Source organism: Phyllobates terribilis, unplaced genomic scaffold, assembly GCF_046119375.1.
Source record: "Phyllobates terribilis strain yellow unplaced genomic scaffold, ASM4611937v1 Scaffold_11__3_contigs__length_659146591, whole genome shotgun sequence".
Classification (NCBI taxonomy): Eukaryota; Metazoa; Chordata; class Amphibia; order Anura; family Dendrobatidae; genus Phyllobates; species Phyllobates terribilis.
Window position 1 is genome coordinate 107,376,911 of NW_027362771.1, and position 18,685 is coordinate 107,395,595.

Sequence of the window (18,685 nt, forward strand, 5' to 3'; positions counted from 1 at the left end):
ACATTTATCCGGCACTCTATGCTGAGCACTTATATCAGAGTTTCCATCTAAATCTCTGAGTGACGCGATTGAGATGAAACCCCCAAGGGATCCATTCACTATAATGAGGAAGCAAAGTTAATCTGTGCTCTGTCTGGCCTTTGTTCAGCTGTGTCTTTTTTTTTTTCTCTTCTTCAGAAGCGCACAAAACTGGCCAACGGCGCTTTTATGCAGAACGCCGGATCAAACGCCAGACGGCGTCTACAGGGACTCCATCTGTTTCATTCTAAGGAATCTTCTGCCGGGGGTTCCATCTGAATCATGTGTTTCAGAGATTTACATGGAAACCCCGGTGTAAGCGCTCAACGCAGACCGCAGGATAAATGTGAGCCGAGCCTTACTGCGATCTTTGGGAGGCAGAGTGAACAAATCAACAGGAGATGAAGAATTGGTTTTATTTATTTTTTACGCCGTTCCTCATGTGGTGTAAGTAATATGATGACTTTATTCTTCGGGTTGGTGCGATTACAGAGTTACCAGATTTATATTGGGTTTTACTGGTTGGCTGCTGTCACAAACTAAAAGATCCCTTTTTTGCAAAAAATAGTTTTTGATTCGCCATATTTTGAGAGCTATAATTTTTCTATGTTTCTGATGACAGTTGTGATGACTTGCTTTTTGTGGGACGAGTTGACACTTTTACAGGTACTATTTTCGGGCATATGACATTTTTTGATCGCTTTCTATTCTGAATTTTGGCAGGCAGAATGAACAAAACCAGCAATTCAGGAATTTTTTTTTTTTTATGCCGTTCCGCGTGTGGTAAAACTTATAACGCAGCTTTATTCTTCGGGTCAATACGATTGCAGCGATACCACATTTATATCGTGTTTTTATGTTTCGGAGCATTCAGGCTATGTGCCCACATTGCGGAAATGAAACTGAAAATTTGCGCTTCATTTCTGCATGTACCTTTCCCGGAAAAACGCATGCGGAATTTCGCAAGAGTTTATCGCACGTTTTCGACATGCGGAATTGCCTTGCGTTTTTTATTGCATTGAAAAGGCAATTCCGCATGCGGAAACGCAAAATTAATTGACATGCTGCGAATTTTTGTGCGCATCAAAAACGCTGCGGAAAAATCCGCAGCATGGGCATAGAACTTGCGGATTCTCATTGGGGACCATGGAGTGTGGATTACCAAGCGTTTTACAAGCGTTTGGACATACCTCATTTAAAGATTTTTCTGTATCTTCATGACTATGAAAATTGTACATTCACACTGAAGGCATCAAAACTATGAATTAACACATGTGGAATTATATACTTAACAAAAAAGTGTGAAACAACTGAAAATATGTCTTATATTCTAGGTTCTTCAAAGTAGCCACCTTTGGCTTTGATGACTGCTTTGCACACTCTTGGCATTCTCTTGATGAGCTTCAAGAGGTAGTCACCAGAAATGGTCTTCCAACAATCTTGAAGGAGTTCCCAGAGATGCTTAGCACTTGATGGTCCTTTTGCCTTCACTCTGCGGTCCAGCTCACCCCAAAGCATCTCGATTGGGTTCAGGTCTGGTGACTGGAGGCCAGGTCATCTGGTGTAGCACACCATCACTCTCCTTCTTGGTCAAATATCCCTTACACAGCCTGGAGGTGGGTTTGGGGTCATTGTCCTGTTGAAAAATAAATGATGGTCCAACTAAACGCAAACCGGATGGAATAGCATGCCGCTGCAAGATGCTGTGGTAGCCATGCTGGTTCAGTATGCCTTCAATTTTGAATAAATCCCCAACAGTGTCACCAGCAAAGCACCCCCACACCATCACACATCCTCCTCAATGCTTCACGGTGGGAACCAGGCATGTAGAGTTCATCCGTTAACCGTTTCTGCGTCGCACAAAGACACGATGGTTGGAACCAAAGATCTCAAATTTGGACTCATCAGACCAAAGCACAGATTTCCACTGGTCTAATGTCCATTCCTTGTGTTCTTTAGCCCAAACAAGTCACTTCTGCTTGTTGCCTGTCCTTAGCAGTGGTTTCCTAGCAGCTATTTTACCATGAAGGCCTGCTGCACAAAGTCTCCTCTTAACAGTTGTTGAAGAGATGTGTCTGCTGCTAGAACTCTGTGTGGCATTGACCTGGTCTCTAATCTGAGCTGCTGTTAACCTGCGATTTCTGAGGCTGGTGACTCGGATAAACTTATCCTCAGAAGCAGAGGTGACTCTCGGTCTTCCTTTCCTGGGGCGGTCCTCATGTGAGCCAGTTTCTTTGTAGTGCTTGATGGTTTTTGCAACTGCACTTGGGGACACATTCAAAGTTTGCCCAATTTTTCGCACTGACTGACCTTCATTTCTTAAAGTAATGATGGCCACTCGTTTTTCTTTACTTAGAATTTGTATTATGGCAAGAAAAAAGCAGCTAACAGTCTATTCAGTAGGACTATCAGCTGTGTATCCACCAGACTTCTGCACAACACAACTGATGGTCCCAACCCCATTTATAAGGCAAGAAATCTCACTTATTAAACCTGACAGGACACACCTGTGAAGTGAAAACCATTTCCGGTTACTACCTCTTGAAGCTCATCAAGAGAATGCCAAGAGTGTGCAAAGCAGTCATCAAAGCAAAAAGGTGGCTACTTTGAAGAACCTAGAATATAAGACATTTTCAGTTGTTTCACACTTTTTTGGTAAATATATAATTCCATATGTGTTAATTCATAGTTTTGATGCCTTCAGTGTGAATGTACAATTTTCATAGTCATGAAAATACAGAAAAATCTTTAAATGAGAAGGTGTGTCCATACTTTTGGTCTGTACAGTATGTATGTATATATATAGTAGTATAGTATCAGCGATACTAAATGTGTACTTTTTTTGTTTAGATTTTTTTTTCATACAAATATTTATTTATGGGTACAAATATATTTTTAAAATATTTTGACAATTTTTTTTCCCACCTTTTTACTTTGTCCCACTATGGGACTTTCAACCTGATCACTTGTATAGCATAGGAATGCAGGAGTATTTCTATGCTGTACAAACTGTCAGCGCTGCACTGACAGGCAAACTTGTTAGATCATGCACTGAGCATGATCTAGGAAGTTTGCTAGCTCCGGTGACCCGGATGTCATCATGAGGACATTGGGTCACCACAGCAACGATCGGGCCCCCGCGATGACGTCGTGGGGGCGCCGATCCAAGGGCACAGGAATAAAAGTTCCCTCTTCTTCTAATCGGTGTGGGTCCCAGCAGTTTGATCCCCACTGATCAACAAGTTATCCGGTGGTGTATAGGGTTTTTTTTTTGTTTGTTTGTTTTTTGTTTTTTTTTTTTACCAGACAGCCCCTTTAGCAAGTAAAGCTGCAATTTTTACTTAATCTCATAAACGTTTGCACAATCAGAGCAAGCAAAGAAGATGTAGAACACTTACCCTTTGGCATTTTAACAGGTGACACAAAATTTTGCAATGCCACTTCATCTCCACTGAGATTTGACAAATCCAGGCAACGTTTAGGAGTTTCCCTGCAGAAGTAAGTTTATTGAGGTCAAAACCAAAATTTTCAGAACAGTGCAAGATCTGTTCTATTCTAATTAGTTAAACATGGAAAATACAACAAATCCATTAGGGAAACCTAAGTTAAAACTATTGTCTCATGAAGACCACTTCTCGAATAATTTCATTGATTGCCAGGCAAAGGTTCTTACAGCCATGAATTTTCTGAGCAGTGGCTATTACAGGGAAAGCCTAGTGATACATGGCTGCAATTAAAATAAACCACAGACCAATACATTGCCAGGAATGGCAACAGTGTTCATCTCAGGAGTGTGGAATCTAACAGGGGTACAGCAAAGATGTCCAGACACATACATAGATGTCAAAATACATCAACTGTCACAAAGATACAGATACAAGGACAAAGATTAAAGCTCCACTCCAGAGGGTTTTTTTAGTGCAGAACTGGAGTGGTGCTACTAATCTAAGTTCCCTGAACAAATATTATAATTACAAGATTCCATTGTCAGCCGTTTCCAACACTGCTCAGCCATCTTGTAACTGGAGCATCTGTCTGACCAGCAGTCAGAAGTAACGGTAACCAGCTCTCAATACAAGTCTACAAGAGCCTCGATCGGGTCTCATTCTGGCTCTCATAGACTTACATTGAGTTTTGACTTCCGGATCGATCCGGCAAATCACAAACTGATAGAGAATAATAAAATAATAATGAACGATGAAGACAGAGAGTAAGTATAAGACTAGAATTTAGATTAGCAGCACCACTCCAGTGCTGAACTAAAAAAAAAACAAAAAAAAACGCTGGAGTGGTGATTTAAAAACGGATATACAACATCAGTGCAAATAAGTATAATATATATTTTGCATTTTGGATTCTGCCCTTATGCTCATTTGCAGACTGTGTTTCTATTGTCATACTGGGATACATTGTACTTTATTGGCTGGTTTGTTTCTATTTTATATGTATATTTTTCGCACTTACACTTTGAATTGCTTTGTAGATTTTTTTATTTTTACCCTCTGTGACAGGGCCACTGGCAACATATGTGAGGGGAGATTTGTATCACGAAGGTTGCCATCTTCCATGATGTGAAAACCCAGTAGTTTCTCTCCAGCAGGTTATATGCTGAGAGTAGTTAATCTGCCATGACAGTTGTTTTTTTTCTGAGTGGCTGTAAGATATGGGTGGGAAGGCCACTCACCATATCTCCTCCCCAAGGGTGTGGTTTGACAAGTTAAATGAAAAGCCACTGAGTTTTTCTCGGTCTGAGTATGGAGGCAAGAGAGTTTCTGAAAAGCGTTTATGTGAAACGGTGATGGACTCTGTACCCTGAGCAGGTGGATACCCACATGCATATGGACTGTGCTATAGGTTATCTTTTTGTTTCCTGGTTTTTCCAGAAAGGCCATGTTTATTTTGTTGAACCCTGCACTGGTTTATGCCGTGATTTAAATAAACCAGCAGAAGAAATGTTCCTGTGTCTACCTCTGTGAGCAGCTGAGCGAGTTGCATTACCACAACTCTTACTGTATAGCAGCTCAATAAGTAACACATCGCCTATGCCCCTACATCATGCTGCTCTCAGGTGGGGTAGCAAAAACCTAGTGACAGATTCCCTTTAAAGGGGTTGTCCACCACTCAGACAACCCTTTCTCAATCCTTTGTTTCCCCCCCCTAGTAAAGCAACTACACCTATACTCGCCTCCAGTGCCGGTGCTGTTCCAGCAATGTCGGCACTAGTTCTCCTGGGGATCACGTGACATTGTTATGTCACGCAATAACTGCGCCCACTATACTCTCCCTGCCTTCGGACAAATTGCATATATACAAAGAAAGCGAGAGCTGCTGCTCGCTCACTTCCTCTGGATGTATGTGATACATCTCAAGGTGGGGAATGAAGCCAGCACTGATTGGCCGCAGGGATCACCGGGAGACCCAGTGTCGACACTTCTGAAAAGGTGCCGGTTCCTAAAGGAAGTATAAGTTTTATTATTTTATAATGCGAGATATACGGATGGAGAAGGGGGTTGTCTGAGTAGTGACATGCAAGAATGGATTCTTATACACACAGTTGCGTTTGTTTTGCTGGATTTTTTTTTTTTTTTTTTTTTTTTTTTTTAAAACTGGATTTGTGAATAGTTTCTACACCTTGCTAAAATCTTTCTGGAAATCACCAAGACACAAGTTACTAATAGTAGTAGTTATTAAAATACTTACCCACTTAAAGTACTTAGATTACTAAAGCCCACAGCAAGGTCAGTGATTGGTGTTAATGGTTGATCTGGAGAAAAAATAGCAGAAGCATCTTTGTCTCTCCGCAGATTTAAAAGCATTCGACAGTTTGTACGAAAAGCAAGACCAGAAGAGGACTTTTTGCCATCTGATGTTTTTGAGTGATTGTCCGCCATGGCTTTATAGGTCAGCTCTCAAAGGACAGGGAGCGCTGGAGAAAACAAGAATACAAAAAAAACATGAATCACAGATCTCCAAAATGTAATAATATATTTATTTTCCTAGACTTATTATTGTAGTGTTCCCCAGAGAGCAGTATCAACTTTATATGGCTATGTATAGGGGATTTTATTATTCAATTCCAATAAACAAATTTTATACCGAAGTGTTGGACCAATACTATTTTGCAATTTGATTTTTGGCAGTGGCATCTGATGTTTAACCCATCATGACTACCAATACTCCTTTTGACAGACCTGAGAAATAAAAAAAATAGAATTAGACTTACCGGTAATTCTGTTTCTAATAACCCAGCAGGACAGCACCAACAGGAGGATGTCACCCCACCCTAATAGGGACAGGAAATACAAAGAGGTTTAAATAGCCCCTCCCACATCCTCCATCCAGTGTTATTACAAAGGACCACAAGAGTATAGATGCTTCAAATTAATTTTTATTTCTACTGATCCGGCTATCGTAGAAACAATAAGCGAGGGGGAGGGAATTACCCGTGCTGTCGTGCTGGGTTATTAGAAACCGAGTTACAGGTAAGTCTAATTCTATTTTCTCTAATAACCCCCCACGACAGCACGCAGGAGGTAAACCAAAGATATACTAGGGAGGGACAATAGCATGAAGGACCTTCCTTCCGAAGGCTAAATCTCCAACAGACATTGGGTCTAGACTGTAGTGTTTGGAGAAAGTATAAATGGAGGACCACGTAGCAGCTCTGCAAATCTGTTCAATGGATGCGCTGGCTTTTTCAGCCCAGGAGACAGATATCGCCCTTGTAGAATGGGTCTTGAGCCTTGCTGGAGGAGGTAGATCCTGGATCTGCTAAGCCTCCATAATTGCCCTCTTAATCCAGTTGGCTATTGTGGATTTTGCTGCCTTCTTTCCTCTGTTTGGAACCTTGTGTATAGACAAATAGGTTCTTGTCTTTCCTTCCTTCTGTTTCCTGAAGATAGTGCAGTACTATTCTCCGAACGTCCAGAGAGTGTGGAATTCCATTTCTTTCTTGTCTTTTGGGTTGTCACAAAATGATGGAAGAATTATCTCCTGAGATCTGAGGAAATTTGAGACCACTTTAGGTAGAAATGAAGGGTCAGGTTGGAAAATTAGACGATCTTCCAAGATTCTCAGGTAGGGTTCGTTGACCGAAAGGGCGTGTAGTTCACACACTCTTCTGGCTGTAGTTATTGCCACCAGGAAAGCAGTTTTCCAGTACAGCCTGTCCAGTCTTATGGCTGATAAGGGCTAAAAGGGTGAGTGGAAGGGTTAGCCCCTTCAGAACAATATTAAGGTCCCAGGGGGGAATTAAGTTTGTTACTGTAGGGTGGATGTGGGTGGCTGCGGTCATAAATCTTCTCACCCACTGATGTTCAGCTAGTCTTTGATCAAAGTAGGAGCTTAACGCTGCTACCTGGACCTTAAGAGTACTAGGTCTGAGACCTTCATCCAGACCTTGTAGAAAATCTAGAATCTGTGCCACATCAGCCCTATGAGGGTCTGGGTGAGTGGGTGCACACCACCTTAAGAAGGTTTTCCAGATTTTATGGAAAAATGGTGTTTGTTACAGGTTTCCTGCTCTTCTGGAGAGTTTTGATGACTTTCTCTGAGAGGCCTCTTGTTTTTAATATCAGGAATTCAGAAGCCAGGCAGCTAGGTGTAGTCTCTCGGGATCCGGATGGTGAATTGGTCCCCAGAGAAGGAGATCTTTGATGGGAGGAAGGATTAGAGGGTTCTCCACACTCAGACTGGTTAACGTTCCGAACCAACTTCTTTTTGGCCAGAGAAGGGCCACTAGGATTACTCTGGTCCCTTCGGTTCTTATCTTTTGTAAGGTTTTTGCAAGGACAGGCAGTGGGGGAAAGGCATACGCTAGTTTGAATTTCCATTGGTGAGCGAATGCGTCCACGCCCAAGCTAGGCCGTTTGGATCCAGGGAGAAATATTGAGGTACCTTTGCGTTCTGGTGTCCGGTGAAGAGATCTACCTCTGGATAGCCCCATCTCTCGACTAACATCTGGAAGACGTCTGGGTTTAGGCTCCACTCTCCTGGATGAATCTTTGTTCTGCTTAAGAAATCGGCCTGGACATTTACTGAACCTTTGATATGAAGAGCCGACAGGGATAGAAGATGTTCTTCGGCCCAGGAAAATATTCTCGCAGAGATTGCTTTTAAAGCTTTCGTATCTTGTGCCCCCTTGATGACGAAGGTAGGCTACTCTGGTGATAATGTCTGAAAATATCTGTGAGTTTTTTGGACCAGAGGCTCTGCCGCTCCGAGGACTTCCTCTACGGCTTTTAATTCTCTGAAATTTGATGAGCGTTGGCTCACCTCTTTGGTCCATATACCCTGGAATAGCTCTTGGGAGACAATGGCTCCCCATCCCTTCCTGCTGGCATCCACTTTTATGGTTACTAGCGGATTCTAGATCCATGTTACTCCTCTGTTCAGATTTTTCACGCTCAGCCACCAGAATAGAGAGGTTTTTACCCGTGGTGGTATAGGGATTTTCCTGTTCAGAGACCGTGGAGATACGTCCCAATTCGTAAGGATGTGGGTCCGTAATGCTCGGGTATGTGCCTGAGCCCAGGCCACCATCTGGATACAAGATGTCAGACCCGAGGACCGACATGGCATCTCTCAATGATACTGATCTCCTGCTTCTTAGGACATTGATCTTTGCTTTTAGCATGACCTGTTTTTGTTTGGACAGAAATTATATCTGGCTGTGGGAATCCAATAGTACTCCTAGAAATGTTTTTGTCATGGAGGTTACCATATCCGATTTTTTGTGGTTCACTAACCAGCCCAGAGACTATAGGATCTGAGTGGTCAACTGTATATGTTCTTGGAGTACTGGTACTGAGGGCCCGATTAATAACAGGTCGTCGAGGTATTGTACTATTGAAATTTTCTGACCCCGGATATAAGCCATGACTTCTGCCATGACCTTTGTAAATATTCGCGGGGCTGGTGATATCCCGAATGGGAGAACATTGAACTGGTAGTGGACTATTTGTTCCCCTTGAGTCACTCCGAATCTTAGGAACCTCCTGTGAAGTGGATGTATGGGGATGTGGTAATATGCACCTTGGAGATAGATTGTGGCCATAACATGGTCCTGTCCTATCAGGGGGACCGTCGACCTGATGGATTCCATCTTGAATCGTTGGTAGTGGATATACTGATTCAGTGGCCTTAGATTAATTCTCACTCGGTGTGAGCCATTTGTTTTTTTTAATTAGGAAGAGTCTGGAATAATATCCTGTGTCTATCTCCCTTGTTGGAACCAGGGATATCACCCCTGAGGACAATAGGTCTGTAAGACCGGATATCAGGGTGGCCTGCCGACTCTGAAACGAGAGCGGTGTTAACTTTATTCTCTGTGGAGGATAGGAGGAGAAATTTATTTTTACTCCAAACTCTACTACCCTCAGGACCCATGGGTCTGAGCAGATTTCTTTCCACTGAGGGAAAAAATTCAAGATGCGGCCCCCGACTGTCCTGACGTCATGGTCTGTTCTGACATTGATTTCGGGAGAGAAAAAAAGATTCTTGCCTCCTCTACCTTTGGGGTAGCTCCATCATTCTGTTTTCCCTTTACCCCTATATTGAGAGGTCTGTTCCTGGGAGGGACGAAAAGGCCTTTTCCTTACATTTCTAGGTTCCAGGAGGGCCTTCTTCTTGTCTGAGGCCTTCTCTAGAAGATCATCTAGGGCTGGCCCGAACATGTATTTCCCTTTAAAGGGGATGGAACACAATTTCATTTTTGATGCCACATCGCCGCTCCAGGATTTCAACCATAGGGCCCTTCTTACAGAGTTTGGTAACCCAGATGCTCTTGTCGCCACCCTAACTGATGCTGCAGAAGCATTTGCCAAAAACCCCGTAGCTTTCTGTAGAAGTAGTAGGGATGATAAGATGTCTTCTCTGGGGGTGCCCGAGACTAGGTGTTCCTCCAGTTGATCTAGCCAACGAGCCATTGATCGAGCTACGCCTGTAGAGACTGCGTTGGTGTTTAATAGTGCTGCCGAGGTATCCCAGGATTTTCTGAGTAGTCCCTCCATTTTGCGTTCCAAGGAGTCTTTTAATTGAGCGGAATCTTCAAAGGACAGCGTGGTTTTCTTTGCCACTCATGCAATCTGGGACTTCAGACCAGCATTCTGCAGTCTTGTTGTCTACAGAAAATCTATCCTTTAACTCCGTAGGGGTATTCAACCTCTTTTCTGGAGATTTCCACTCCTCTAAGACTAAGTCCTTAAGGCTATGTGCCCACGATGCAGAAATGCTCCAGAAATTTTCCTGAGTGTTTCTGCATCTCCCTAGCAGAAAAAACGCATGCGGATTGTACATGCGTTTTCCTGCAAGGGACATGCGGATGTGAAGAGTTCTTCACATGCATTTCCGCATGCGGGTTGACAAGAGCTTTCCAAGCGATTTTAGCATCACTTGGAAAGTGCTTGTCAATTTGATCACACTATATAAATCCATGCAAATGGCATGGATTTATATAGTGTGACCCCAAAGAATGTTTAAAAAAAAAAAAAAAAAATCTATACTTACCTTCTGATGTCCCCCGGAGTCTTGCTTCGCTCCATCCTGGCTGCCGGCAGATCGCGGTACACTGAAGGACCTGCCGTCACATGACTATGACGTCAGCGCAGGTCCTTCAGTCCATCGAGAGCTGCCGGCATGGGAGGACTAGCGCAGCGGGGGCCATCAGAAGGTAAATATAACATTTATTTTTTATTTTATTCTTTTTTTCACAGGTTCTATGGTACCTGGGTCCGGAGGAGAGTCTCCTGTCCTCCACACCCGGGTACCATCCGCACATTGGAACGCATGGATTCCGCATCTACAGATGCAGTGATGCGGAATCCATGCGTTCCAATGCAAGTCAATGGCGGCAAAAACGCAGCGCTTCCGCAAAATAATTAGTAGTGCTGCATTTTTTTTTCCACAATGATAATCCGCAGCGGAAATTTCCGAAGCATGTGCACAGCACATGCGGATTATCATTGGGGAACATGGCAGGCCTTCTACCATGTGTTTTTTAAGCGTTTCTGCAGCGTTTTTGCCGCTGCGGAAACGCTAAAAGAACGCATCGTGGGCACACAGCCTAATACTCTGGTGTATAGGGAACACTAATTTTTTTATGGAACGTAGCCCCCCAAACATCTGATCCTGTACTGTCTGGGGAACTTTTCCTTACTCGACCTCCATAGTTCTCCTTACTGCCATGAGGAGTTCCTCCAAGCTATCGTATGGAAAGTAATATCTCTCTCGCTGGGAGTTATCAGGAGTTGGACACAGTTCACCTTCCTCTGGAAGATCTTCCGAGATATACATCTCATCTTGAGAGTCTTCCTCCCCTCCCTCTGGCGGGATAATCTTCCTCTTTTTGGCTGCTGAGGGAGTAGGTGTAGAATCCTGACTAGGTGAGGGTGTAGGGAGAGTGACTGAGGCTAAGGAGGATTTGATCTCTTGAGGTACAATCCCCTTTATTTCTTCCATTAAGGAAGGTTGTTGGTGCATGATAATCTTCTCCGTACAGTCCTTGCATAGGGGCTTTCTATGGGAGGACGATAGCTTTTTTGTACAGATGGGACTTCAGCGCGACGGTTTAGCTTTTTCTCCAGATGCAGGTTCCTTGTCCCCCTATAAGAGAGGGGAGAAGGGAAAGGGAGCTATAATCACTATTACCTGCATCTGGGAGATGGACTACCAGTGCCATACTTACTGGGCCCTGACAGGCGCTGGGCTCTACAGATGCAGAGCGAGAAGCTTCAACAGACATGGTTTTGTCCTACCTGCAGATGTCTTCCTGTCCAGAGCTCCTTTATGGGCGACTGGACCAGCGCCTCCCTCTGTTAGAGGGCTCCTTCCCCAGTGTCCAGGTGAAGACATGTGAACACCAGCGGCTTCACCGCTCTTTTCCCCCTTAGTGTTTGCTGCGGTCCACCGTGGAACAAAAACCGTCGGAAGTGACGTCATCATCCACCGCCCGGCGTCCGAAATCACTTCCGACGCCGCGGCATGCACTCCACATCCTGAAGACCGGCATCGCCCGCACATCCAGCGGGGGAGAGGAGGAGGAGATGGACAGAGAGCTCAAAGAGGCCTCCGGCCAGAAGATCCTGCAGACCTTGCCCGAGAGCGCGGACTGGAGGACGGGGTCCTGAATCCGGAGGAGGCGGGAGCAGCGCATGTGAGGAGGAGAGGTAAACCGCTCGATCCTCCGCTGTCCGGCTAATAGCTTTCTCCCAGTGCCTGTCGCCGGCCCAGCACACCGGGGATGACCTCTTCATCCCTGATAGGGACAGGAAATGACACTGGAGGGAGGATGTGGGTGGGGCTATTTAAACCTCTTCATATTTCCTGCCCCTATTTGGGTGGGGCTACATCCTCCTGTCTGCTGTCGTGGGGGGGTTATTAGAGAAAATAGCGTTTCCCAACGTGCAAAAATGCAGCGTGTCAGATACTATAGCTGACACCCTGCTGCATCAGCCATGATCGTTGTTAACAGCAGCATCTAGATAATTAACAGATGGAGGGGGCTCCATCTTTAACCCCATCTATACCCCGCAATTGCAATCAGAGGATTCCGTTGGTTGCTATGACAACCTGAGGTCAAGTAATGGTCTTGGGGTCTCCCACCTATGGTGGTCTTTTAGGGTGTTCGCATCAATTTAGTAGAAAAAAATATAATCTTCCATCCATTCATTCCACTCTCCATTAATTCCTGTCAAGCACCTGAAGGGTTAACAAACTTGCTTATGGCAGTTTTGAACACTTTGAGAGATGCGGTTTTTAAAATGGTATCACTTTTGTGGGGTGGGGGGGTTCCAAAATATAGTCCTTTCAAAGTCAAATCAAAACTGCACAGGTCTTTAAAGGGAATCTGTCAACTCTCTAATATGGCCATACAGGTGATAGAAATGTGAATCAATACTTACCTGTATGACCCATATTAGAGGTCTACTTGCTTTGCAATAGCTTTTTATTAAATTAGTTTAGGCAAGCTTCCCGTCCGGGAGACGCGAAGAAATCCCACACTATTAGCTTCATTTCCATATCTCCCCCCTCCCCTGCACGTCACAGGGCCCTGTGACGTGCAGTTCCCAGACAGATCTTGCGCCTGTGCAATTTACCCTGTACGGATGGCGCTATTCTCCCTGCCGTCTGTGTAGCCTAGTGGAGCAGGAAACTTGTGCGCAGGCGCTGGTGAGTCACTCTGCCTTCCCGATGCCTGCGCACAAGTTTCCTGCTACACAAGGCTACACAGATGGCAGGGAGAATAGCGCCGTCCGTACAGAGGAAACAGCACAGGATCCGGCCTGGAACTGCACGTCACAGGGCCCTGTGATGTGCAGGGGCCATTATAATGCTCCTAAATAAAGATATCCACCAATGTTGATCCATAAATAACTCTACGCTGTGTCCCTGTGAATAAATAATTATGCCTCATTAAGCTCCCTGCACAAAAAATGTCCCCACACTGTCCCTCTAATGGAATATGGCCTCCAAATTATCTTCTCCTAAATTCACACTTCCCCTTATATACTGTGACTGTTACACTATCCCCATAATATACTCTGACCAACACACTGTCCACCCCCTGCATACTGCCCTCTCTTCACACGGTCACCCCCCACACCCACACACTGCTCTCTCTCCAAGCTGAGGCTTTCCAGCTACCCACTCTCCATTCTTCAATCCCTAACTGGAGTAGCATTTCTGGAGCAGTGCATGTAGGCACACACCACTTAGGAGACAAGCCTAATTCATTAACCCCTTCACCACCTTGGGTTTTTGCGTTTTTGTGTTTTGCTCCCTTTCTTCCCAGAGCCATATTTTTTATTTTTTTTTACCATCAATATGACCATGTGAGGGTTTGTTTTTTCTGGGACAAGTTATACTTTTGAACAACACCATATAGTGTACTGGAAAACAGGGAAAAAATTCCAAGAAAAAGTGCAATTCCAAAATTGTTTTTTGGTTTTTATTGTTCATTAAATACTAAAACTGACCTGCCATTATGATTCCCCAGGTCATTATGAGTTCATAGATACGAAACATGTATAGGTTCTTTTTTATTTAAGTGGTGAAAAAAAAATCCAAAGTTTGTGAAGGAAAAAAAAAAAACGCCATTTTCCGAGACCCGTAGTATCTCCACTTTTCTGGATCTGAGGCCGGGTGAAGCTGATGTTTTTATTGATACCATTTTGGTGTAGGCACTATGTTTTGACCACTCGTTGTTGCATTTTATTGCAAAATTGCGGCGACCAAAAATTCTGCCATTTTGATTTTTTTTCTCGCTACTCCCTTTACCGATTTGGGCTAATTGTTTTTATATATTTATTTTGAATGGGCAAAAGAGGGGTGATTTGAACTTTTATATTTTTCAATTTTAATATTTTTAAAATATTATTTTTTTTTTTATTTTTTACATTTCACATGCTTCAATAGACATCTTAGGAGACTTGAAGCTGCGATCATCTGATCACCTATGCAAGATATAGCAGGGCTTCAGCAAGGCCATGTTAAATGCCGCTGTCGGAGTTTGTCAGCGGCATTTGACATGTTAACAGCCGCGGGCGAATCGCGATTCCTCCTGCGACTGTTAAGGGCTCATGACAGCTGATCAGATCAGCTGTCATGTGCCAGGAAAGATGCGGGCTCAGCGCCAGATGAAAGGGAGGGAGACTACCTTGGAAGTACCTATACGTCCAAGGTCATAAAGGGGTTAAGTGGCATGTGCTTCTTAATGAATTCCCCACCTGCAAAACTAGTGTCGCAAGATTGTGTGCTACGCCAGTCTTTATGAAACAGCCCCATAGACACCTTGTGGGCACCTTGCATACTAAAGTGTATGTAAAAGCCCCATGGCTTAGTACAAGCCAAGCCAAGGAAACCTGTCATTAGGATTTTGTCCTATAAACTGAGGTATCATATTAATCAGTATCACAGCGCCATTATAGCCATGCCTTTAGTTTGTAGGGCTAAACCGTGATGACAGGTTTCCTTTAAAGGTGGTGTTCCTTCACAGACTTGTGCCATATTGATTGGAAGTCCATAAATGTCTGATCTGTGGGCATTTGATTGCTTAGACGTTCACAAAATCAAAGACGGAGGGTACACACAATCTTGCATAAACTGATGCTTTTTCCTAAAATGTCAGCAAGACTTTTCATTTTAGTCAATAAAGGGGTTATCTGGGGTTATGATATTTGATGACCTATCCTCTGGTTAGGTCATCAATATCTTTTTTGGCAGCGGTCCAGCACCCGCACTGATCAGGTGTTCACCGCTTCAGTGGCAGCCACAACTGAACAGAGCCATAAAAGCACTGTTCCATTAATTTTGTAGTGGCCGTTGCAGAGAACTGTAGCTCTGCTTTATTAAATTGGAGTCCATGCATCTAGTTGTTGGTGACACAGCTGATCCAGATGGCAGTGTGATATTGGTATTAGGGCTCGCTCTCACATGCGATTAAATTGGACGAATAAAATCCAATAAAAAATTGGATTGCATTCGGACCAATTTAATCCCATGAGTGTGTGCTCAGTTGCGTTTATTTTTCCAGCGCGATTGAATTGCGATCGGGCTGGAAAAAAATAATAATTGCAGTATGCATGACGCACAGCTCCCCCGCACATGCACCGAGAAGCTGTGTTCAGTTCACAGTGTGTGAGCACGTGCGGTGACCCCATGAACAACGCAAGCGCGCCTTCAATCTCAACATTGCGCAAGTGTGGATGTCACACACACACACACACACACACACACACACACACACACACACACACCCCAAGCTGGCTAATACTGAAAACTGCTCAAGAGCAGAATTTGAACTCTACAAGTCAGATGATGTCACAGCAAACACTAGGACAGAATGCAAATTTGAGTGGATGGCGACCACCATGATTGAATACAGGAAAGAACACCCCTATGACTGAATGAGTAAGTAAGTTATAAGTATATAGAGTGGTTTTGGCAAATGACTATAGCACTGATTTTCATGGAAAAAGCAAGTTAGTGGTGCACATTGCATCCCTAATTGTGACCTGGGAACCGTTTAAATTATACAAATGACATGACGGGATCCCTTTAATTGGCATCAATGAGGAGGAGGAGGAGTATTGCAGTGAGTAGACTCCACAATGCAGTCTCCTCTTCACTGAAGCCGCTTGCCACACTCCTAGGTGCATGGAGCTGTAGCGCCCCGAGGGTTCGGTTGCTACAGAGGTATTGGATCTCACCCAGAGGTGTGATATCTCACTTCCAGGTAAGGATGGAGTGTGGCTCAGGACCCCAACACCCACATGCACTACACCACATTTCCAGGGAACAGAGCGGCAATGCTCCCAAGAGTGAGCACAACTGTCCCTGTCCCTGGCTGGAGTGGGGGGAGGGAACACCTAGAAAGGGGGAACCCGGTAGTGTGTGGGTGGGGAGAGTAGATCCCGGGTGCACTGTAAAGTAGGAGTATATAAGGTAGGCACCATCTTAGAGTCAGAGTAGAAAGGAGTAGAAGAGAAGAGAGAGCAGAGAGAGAAGGAGGCGGGGAGCAGAGGCTCTGCACGGGCTCTGCTCCGCAGGCAGGCCAAATCTTAAGGCCTGGGCCTGGATGAGAAGGAAGGAAGAGAGAAGAATGGAGGAAGCTCTAGGAGAAGACTGAAGGGACCCCAGGGGTGCAGACCGGCCAGTCGCCACCGCACGCCCGCTGCTACCAGAGTAGGGGGGTCAGGCCAAGAAAAGGGAACCGGATCCCTCATCTAGAGGAGGAGAGCAACTACCCTCAGCTAGTAACCGGAGGCTATGGCATTGTACGTGCACGGCCCCTCACTACACCCGTTAGGAAGGCACCACATAGGACCCAGGGAAACGGAACATACGTTTGCCCGCCAAGGCCCGAGGCAGCTGGACAGAAACGTGGTCAATTGTGGGGTACGACAGGCCAGAGAAAGGACACACAAAGGGGGTCCTGAGAAGCACTCCAAAAGGAACCTGGGAGTTGGCCGAGCCCCTCACCTGGTGAGCACAGCACGACGTGGGCAGCCATAATCTGCAGAAGTGGCTTGGAGTGTAAAACTGTGAGTAAAGACCCTGGACTGCATCACTGGACTCTGAGTCATTACTGCTGCTCCCGCGCACCATCACTCCCATCATCTGCACTCACTGCCCTGAGGCTATACTCCTCCCGTGGGGAGTTATACTACCCCCCCTGCTGCGCACACGACATCAGCCTCAGCGACCGCAATCCACGGGTGGCGTAGTCGGACATTTAAACATTAAAACCCAAAGAAACAGATCCGCCACTGGTTTGACCACCCTGAGCCACGGAACCGGGTCGCCGCCACGGAGACTGCAACCCCTAGCATGACACAGAGAGACCCAGCTCCGGGTATTCCCCTATACACACGGCCCAGGGGGCGCGTCAGAGCCACAAGAAGAATGGTCAGGTTACTTCTTTTAACCGCTTTGGAAACCTGAAGCGGTTAAAAGATGCTCAAAACACTCAACAGCAAGTTGTTTTTACATAGCAGTGTAATCGTTTTTTTTTGTTGTTTTTTTTTTTTAGCATTTATTTAGAGCTTTCAGGTGGATTACAGAGCAGACATGTCTGAAAAAAGACATGTTGTGCACATGCTTACCAGTAGAGTGGCGTGACCACTCTTAGCATGACAGAGCACAGTCTCTGCCCCTACATCATGCAGCTCTCAGATGGGCTAGCAAAAAGCTGGTGACAGATTCCCTTTAAGAATAGGCTTTTCTTCACATACTGGAAACAAGGAGGGCAATATTAAACCCCTCAGTGCTAATCTGGTGCTCCCTTTCCAATTACTTTTCAGTGTTGCAATTCACGACAAATTTTTATATGAATTTATGGGGAATTGAAATTTTAAAAGATCCACTCAGGAATATTATCTACCCAAACAACCCCTCTACGTGATTTTGGCTAATTAGGCGACGTGTCTGCTGGACTGAGGTATTTTTATGTTCGGCATCACTACTAAAAATGTCTGCTGATGGGTCCTATCCTTCTTAAGCCTTGGAGAAGAGGAAGCGGGGGAGGGGAAAGGGCTCATTCTGATGTTGGATGAGCCATGGGGTATACTGATGTCATGATGGAAGGAGGGTACAGGAGACCCTCGATCACGCAGGCAGGAGGGCGGCAGGGTGCTGGAGTCAATGTGCACTGCTTTATTATGGAAGCAATAGCTGCTCCTACAGCCATCTGACTTCCCTGCAATATAAATTATGCCTCCATTCTCACACATAGGACATAGTCACTCCACACTGAGGTGACAGTATGCAATGCAACATGTTGAAGTTTCTAAGGGAGCATGGGATACAATAATGGCTCTCACGTGAAGCTGACGCCAAGCGGTAACCTCCGGTCAATACATGCCGCCTCACAGCCGGTCCTCCCTGGGCCACTGCCCCCCGCCGAGCCCGGAACCACACGTACTACACAGCGACTAGAAGAGAGGCACCCGAGAAATTCAATTCTTCCGCCCCAGGCACTGACCAATCAGCGAACAGAGTCGACGGACCGCTTGGATTGACCAATGAGCGAGAGGGACCAGGCAGCGGCTCGGGGACACAAGGAGGAGTTGCCCGTTTTAAAATAACGTCATTTCTGATTGGTTACCGTATAGAGATGATAGGACAGGCGGCCAGTGATTGGCTGATGGCTGCCAGTGCTAATCCAGCACTA

General features: G+C 45.1%; 1 protein-coding gene across 3 annotated transcripts in view; it reads right to left on the bottom strand.

Moving 5' to 3' along the window:
- The window catches only part of CDC25C (cell division cycle 25C), an 89,239-nt gene extending 70,734 nt beyond the window's left edge, over window positions 1-18,505 (bottom strand). For 2 of the 3 annotated variants that reach the window (XM_073651426.1, XM_073651424.1), the window contains exons 1-3: window positions 18,336-18,505; window positions 5,719-5,944; window positions 3,417-3,508 (exon numbers count right to left, since the gene is read on the bottom strand). In XM_073651426.1, coding sequence (XP_073507527.1) covers window positions 3,417-3,508; window positions 5,719-5,909 — 283 coding nt within the window. In that variant the 5' untranslated portion in view covers window positions 5,910-5,944; window positions 18,336-18,505. Of the gene's footprint in view, window positions 1-3,416; window positions 3,509-5,718; window positions 5,945-6,241; window positions 6,302-18,335 lie in introns of all 3 variants that reach the window. The other variant, XM_073651425.1, reaches the window with a different exon arrangement.
- Window positions 18,506-18,685: the final 180 nt, after the last annotated feature.